Source organism: Salarias fasciatus, chromosome 18, assembly GCF_902148845.1.
Source record: "Salarias fasciatus chromosome 18, fSalaFa1.1, whole genome shotgun sequence".
Lineage (NCBI taxonomy): Eukaryota > Metazoa > Chordata > Actinopteri > Blenniiformes > Blenniidae > Salarias > Salarias fasciatus.
The window spans coordinates 19,770,900-19,777,688 of record NC_043762.1 but is presented as its reverse complement, the minus strand read 5'-3'; the positions used below and the strand labels follow the sequence as shown (position 1 = coordinate 19,777,688).

The following is a 6,789-nucleotide window of genomic DNA, read 5'->3' as shown; positions in this document are numbered from 1 at the left end:
CTTGGGCAATCTTGTTTCAAGAAGGGGATCTTTTGAGACTTTTTTTGCAGTCTTCAAGTAGGCACGCGGGACTGAAATCACTCAATTATCTCACTAAGGAGTGATTACAAGGTCAAGGTAAAAAAAAAAAGCTGTAAATGCATAGAGGTGCACCGCCTGAAACTGAGAGGCTCTGCAGAACATCATGGGCAAAGACAGCCGAGTTTCCAGGGGACACCGCTGCTAAGCGGTGAAGATTAGACGCATTTATGAGTCAGAGACAAGAAATACAACTTGAGCGCAGACGAGCGTCTCCACCAGTCTGAAAGCTACAAACATCTTGCAGTGTTTAGGAGAAGGCCACAGTCCTCTGTGGTGGATGTGTTTCCCCCCTGACTGGCTGGGATGAGTTTGTTTGAGAAAACAGAGACTAAAGAGTTGCTGTGCATGAGCGGTTATGGATGAGATGAAACACAAGCGTGGAACAAGGGAGAAACCGGGGGCAGGAAAAAAAAAAGGAGCTTTTCCAGAGGAAACATGAACGTCAGCACAGATGGGAGAGATTAATCGCAGTTTTGGTTCTTACAATATGCGACTCAAGACTCATTTGCCTGAGATGGAAGTTAAAGTACAAGGAACAAACATTTAGAATAAAGCTGTTTTTTTCTGATAAACCAGGCTACATTCAGTACCATGCAAAGAAAAGTGTCATTAAAAAAAAAAGAAGAAGATGGCTCTTTATCTCTTCAGATACAGCAAAGCTCCGGGAAAAGCATGAGGAAATTGCAGGTTAATCAAGATTCGAAACCATGCGAAAGCAAGGTAATGACAGGAAACCAGGCAGATTAGCTTCCGCAGCATTTAGTCCCTCAACTTCCAGCCCGGTCTTCTCAGGGATCTTTGAACATTCTCCACATGCTCTATACAACAAGTGAAGTAAATATTTGAGAGCTTTGTTCAAAAAGTAATAATAATAATAATAATAATAAAAAAAGAGTTTACACTCAAAGCAGCAGAACGCTCAGATCATGAAACGCTGGGAACAGATACTGGTTACTTACTGCCATCTAGTGAAGCCCTCTTTATTTATGTTAGCAAATTAAACATTCCCTTCATTTCTTTAAATGAGAATTAAATAAAATAAAACTCAGCCGACATGCATTGAGAAAGCAGGGTCATTTAATGTGAAACTCCCAAATTTCGCAAATCACCGTGGGGATTTAAAAAAAAAAAAGCTCAAGGGCACAGAGCATTGTAGAGTATTTCTTGTCAAAGAAACGGCAGTTTTTAACTTTGTACCCTTAAGATTTTTCATCCGCCAAATTTACAAAGACAAAACTCACACTTGTGCTACTTCCAAGGCTTTTTGACAGATAAATTCACCACGTACCGGTTTCTGAGCCACAGAGCAACACTTCTCTCAACAACTTTCACAACAGATTCATAGGGAGAATTTGGTTAACTGGACTCAATCTGGAAACTTCATGCTTTAACATTAATGTCTTATCTCTCATTTCAAAGCTAGACGGCAGACTTCATGACTGTGTATATTAAGCGGCTGTGAAGAGTAGCTGTTCGGCTGGTTGAACTTGGTAACTATTTAATAACAGCAAAGACATTTAAGTTTTCAACTGATGCGTATCGACCAAAAAATGAACAGTTTGTGAACCAGTAATAATGTTTACAAGTGCTACTACGGCTTTGAGCCATGTGAACCCACAATGTTTGGCATCAATGTGATTTATGGAATACAATATTGTGCAATAAACAATTTTCGGCTCATAATTCCTTATTTTTTTCCCAGAGGTTTAATTAAGCAGTTGAAGGCACTCAGATCCGTTACTGACCAAGTTGCACGATTGTTCATTTCAATGATCCAACTACTTGGATCCATTGAAAAATGGACAATGTCAAAAAAGTGACAATAAAAATAACTTCTTCATGGATGAAGTCTTATAAGCTGATTTGACCCATGTCTCATAACCATTTATTTATTCATTTTTTAAAGATTTCACTCCTCACAAAAGACCAAATGTGACTCATAGTTGTGACTCAGCCAGCAGCTCTCCACTACATCATTATGCAGCTCCGCTGTGGATACAAGGAAATGCAGGACATAAGATGATGCAAAACTTTGAGGGACTGTAAAGGTAGTTGAGAAAATGATTCCTGTCACTTGTGGAAGGGTCCAAAAAAACAAATTCTGAAAAGTGTTCATGCATAAGAAACTGAAAACAGAGTAAAACTAGGAAAGAAAACTGGAGACAAAGCCTGTTGGTGAATGGAGAATGATCTTGCCACAGTTATCAAATTCCTGCTGTTTACGCTTTACTTAACAATGAAAAAGTTAATTCTCTTAAGAGTAACTGCAACAGCATCCCCAAAGTCAGTGTAGTTGGTTTGATTTTCGTACCCTCGATGCCAAACGCAGTGCTTCAGAACGTGTGGACTTGTTAGCTTATGCTGCGGTTTGCCTTCATATCCGACTCAGTTCATGTTGGAGTGGCTCTTCAGGTGCCTCCTCAGGTGGGTCAGGCAGGTGTAGGTCTTGGGACAGATCTGGCAGTGGTACGGTCGCACCCCTGAGTGGTTCAGCATGTGCTGCTTCAGCACGCTGCCGCCGGTGAACGCCTTCCCGCACTGCGAGCACACGTACGGCCGCTCTCCCGTGTGCACGCGCATGTGGACCGTCACCTTGTGGGCCATGGTGAAGCCCTTGCCGCACACCGTGCACTTGAACGGCCTCTCTCCCGTGTGGGTGAGCCTGTGGGTGCGCATCGCGCCCATCTGCGAGAAGGCCTTCCCGCAGTCCGGGCAGACGTGCGGCTTCTCGCCCGTGTGAACCCTGGTGTGGCTCCTCAGTCCTCCCGCTGTGGAGAAGCACTGCGAGCAGTGAGTGCACTGGTACGGCCGCTCCCCCGTGTGCGTGCGCATGTGCTGCTTCAGGTCGTAGCGGTTCCTGAAGCGGCGGCCGCAGACCAGGCAACTCTCCGGCCGGTCGTCGTTGTGCCGCAGCTCGTGGTTGGCCAGGCATTTCTCGGAGAGGAAACACTTGCCGCATTCCTGACACTGATAAGGCTTTTCGTGGTCCACTCTCTGGTGGTACTTCAACTCGCTGATTCCGGGAAAAGTCTCGTCGCAGTATCTGCACCTGAAGCGGTGGTTGGGGCTGTAGGGTAGCTGATGTTCGCTCATCTGATGGTTCCTCAGCAGATGCGCCATCTTGAATGTCTTTCCACAGTGAGAACACTCGTATTTAGTCAGCAGCTGGACACACTGATGTCTGACGCGCTCATGCAGTGACCTGAACTGACACCCACACTTTGTGCAAATGTGGGCAGCATTTTTGCACTTTCTCTTCCTGTGTCCGGAGAGGTGAGCCTCTGTGCGGAAGGCCTTTCCACACTGAGAGCATTTGTAAGGCTTCACCGCCGTGTGGAACCTCTGATGCTCCAGAAACTCAAACCTATACTTGAAGCTCCTTCCACACAGCGGGCAGTTGTGAGTGACTCTTCCTCGCGAGTAGACCGACTTGACAGAGGACTTCCTGGACGACAGAGACGTTGAAGTCCGATGACCTGAGCTACTTTTCCTGTGCTTACCCCCGCTCATTAATTTCGCGGTTTCCATCTCACCGGCCTCCTCGTGCCGTTGTTGATGCTTGGTCAAACTCTTTGAGGAGATAAAACTCTTTCCACACTGCTTACACTGATAAGGTTTGTCATGGTCTACTTGCTGGTGATACTTGAGATCGCCAATTCCTGAAAAGCCCACGCCGCAGTGGCTGCACTTGAAAAGACGACTCTGAACGTGAGTGAGCAAGTGTTCCTTCAAACTGCTGGACTTCGGGAAACTTTTCCCACACTGCCCACAGTCGTGGTTGCGCCCGTGCTTTGGGCAGTGATGTCTGAACTTGTCCAGCGAGGTTGGAAAACTGTTCCCACATTTAATGCACAGATATGCGGCGTTTTTGCATTTCCTGAGCCTGTGGCAGGCCAGCAGGGTGGCTGTTCGGAAAGCCCTGCCACACTCGGAGCAGTTGTACGGCTGCAGCCCGCTGTGGACTCGCTGGTGCTCGATGAGGACAGAGTGGTGCTTGAAACATTTGTCGCACTCTGGACACTTGTGGATTCCCGGCTGCTGCCGTCTGCGAGGAGATGAGGACAGGTCGGGCCTCTTTGGAGAATCGGGAAAGTCAGTTGAGGTGGAGGGATTTGTGGACAGTTCTTCGTCGAACATGACAATCTGAGGGACGTCGTTATTTTCATCATCGCAAGCACTTGGGTGGGAAGCGATTGCCACTTCCAGGGATGGAGGGAGGGACAGAGACGGAATCAGGAGATCGTCTGACTGGAAAGGAGCTGAGGAGAAGATGGAAGAAAGAAATATTAACACACTATTACACTCACTGCACTGAAGCACTGCACTGTTCACATACAAGAACATACCAACATTGCTCTTTGCCAGTTTCCCATGACACTGTTTGCTCTGGAGAAGAAATTTCAGGTCTTCTCCATTTGACACACACTGCATGTACTCCTCGAGGACTGTGGGAGCTGCACTTATCCAGGATGCAGTCTACAAACAATAGGAAGACAACATTTACTTTTGTGACCAAATGCACCTAATTTGTCTTCATTACTTTTCAAAGATGTGTTCGGTACCTGTTTGAAATCTGGTATTGGCAGAAGCTCTTCTAGCCGTGTGAAGAATTCACAAACAAGGGTCTCAAGTGCCGTGTCGAAATCAGGGCCGTACTCCACAGGAAACACATTCTGTCACATGGAGATAGATAATTAATCGATCGGTCCTGGGGTAAAGTGTCAACTGTTCTTACAGGAGTCAAAACAAAGTAATGTGAAAAATGTGAATGAGTAACAAATATAGACAAAACAACAAAAGTTACTGTTTTATGTCTCTTTCAGAATAGAGATACTTTTAAAGCAAAATATACATTTCTTGTCGTTTTTACCTTGAGAAAGTGTTCTCTGCCATTGGTATCTTCAATGAGGCCTTGCACAAGCTTCATAAAGTTTGCCTCTGGGGCTTCAATAACTGGATCATTCGTCTGTAGGTCAAGACAAGACGACTGTTAGTGGATATAAAGGTAATAAGATGACAGATAAATTTGGAATACGAATCTTTGAATGATAAACATGGTTTCACAGATATCAATATGTGTCTCGCAGGTTCATTCATTCATTCATATCTCTTTATTTGTATATGATTAGCAGTACTTCCAAGTCAGATCATTGTTGTATCCTGGAACTTAATGGCATTCAATGATTCTATTTTCTATGTAATTCCTAAAACCGCTTTAGCACCATTCTTAAACAATTATTAAAAATCTAAAAATCAAAGTAAGCAATACTATTCAGGTAAGTCACTCACTTCTTCAATGCAAGTGGATCGAATTCGGTTGAGGTGGGTTTCAACAGCCTTCAGATCTTCAGGGTGCTCAGAGCGCAACAGTTCGAGAGTTGTCTGGACAAAATATAAATGGGAAACAGTGTTTTCACAGACCCAGAAAAGTTATAAGAATAATTCTACTTAAAACACACACACACACACACACACACACACACACACACACACACACACACACACACACACACACTCTTACCCTCGCTCTCAGGCCTAATGAGAGAAGTCTCCCTTCTCTTTTACTCATCAGTTCTGGAACTGCTTCTGTTACCATGGACACAAACTCCTCCAGTTTCCCATAATGCTTTATATTTCGTTGCCGCACCACTTCCCACATCACAGCTGACATCAGCCGCAGTGGAGGGACCAGAAGAGCCAGTGAGGACAGGGGAACGCTGAATTCTTTAGAGAGAAAGACATATATTATAACTCGATTCATAATCTGATACTGATCAGTGCAGAGAAATTAGCCCAATATGAGAACTCAGCCTGACCGTGGCCCAAATTCTACTGGCAACAAATAACAATTATTGTCATGCAAGGCTCAATGAGTTGCTTGACAGGTTAGAATAAATGTTATATATGTAAACGATCTTTCAAATAGAAGATTTAACAGGATTTACGAGGGAAAAACACTTCAGTGCTTTGCCTGTCGCCACAGCATCCTAGTTTACACACTGAGCATCACTGGACTGTGAATATTGACCCTTACGTTTTCATCCACGTCCTGTTTATGTACATATTATCTGCTGAATTCAATAAATTACTGAGAGCAGCTACAGTTTGCACAGATAAAGAGCAACCTACTTTAATATTCGCTAACACCTATAGCAAAACGTTTATGTCTCTTCGTTAAAGTGTGTTTACACTAAACAGCCTCTTTTGCAATACAACAATTGATGGTGAAAAAGCTGTATCGTTCCTGTCTGTTTTCGAGTTCAGGGTCTCGCGCACAGTCGCCGAAATCCGGCTTGTGTTGCGGGTTGAAACCGGCATATTAGCGGCCAAAACAATTCTTGTTCCAGGGATTAGACGAGGCCTGCCGAGCCTCGGCTAATCCTACGCTCGAGCTATTCGGTCACATGGATAACAAGCCAAAATAAACATTGAACCCGAGCTGCGCAAGGTAATACATACCCATGTCGTTCATTTCTGATTTATTTATTCACGACGAAGGGAAAAATGCGCACTACGGGACGTCTTTCATGGTTTCTGTTAGCGTGCTAGCTAACTGAGTGCAGGCGCCAACTTCTTCCTGAAATACGTTGAGTGGGCAGCGTTGCAGTCAGTGGTACGTTTGTTTTGCTGTACAGGGCAGCCCGTTACACTAAAATCATTGAAATAGAGAGCACCGCCTCACAGTGCAACCCAAAAGCTACATTTGAT

General features: G+C 44.6%; 1 protein-coding gene across 1 annotated transcript; it reads right to left on the bottom strand.

Moving 5' to 3' along the window:
* Positions 1-1,187: 1,187 nt before the first annotated feature.
* Positions 1,188-6,665, bottom strand: LOC115406055 (zinc finger protein 420-like). Its single transcript, XM_030115938.1, has 7 exons — positions 6,541-6,665; positions 5,603-5,805; positions 5,371-5,463; positions 4,952-5,047; positions 4,644-4,754; positions 4,428-4,557; positions 1,188-4,340 (listed from the first exon to the last, which is right to left on the bottom strand). The coding sequence occupies exons 1-7, from the start codon at positions 6,551-6,553 to the stop codon at positions 2,467-2,469; spliced, it is 2,520 nt and encodes an 839-aa protein (XP_029971798.1). The 5' UTR covers positions 6,554-6,665; the 3' UTR covers positions 1,188-2,466.
* Between the last annotated feature and the right edge of the window lie 124 nt (positions 6,666-6,789).

What these genes read in the sequence shown, in the direction of transcription:
- LOC115406055 (XM_030115938.1), bottom strand. An exon ending in GCAGAGAACACTTTCTCAAG is followed by an intron (nt 4,755 to 4,951) that starts GTAAAAACGACA and finishes TCCATGTGACAG; the next exon opens with AATGTGTTTCCTGTGGAGTA. An exon ending in ACTGGCAAAGAGCAATGTTG is followed by an intron (nt 4,341 to 4,427) that starts GTATGTTCTTGT and finishes TCTTCTCCTCAG; the next exon opens with CTCCTTTCCAGTCAGACGAT.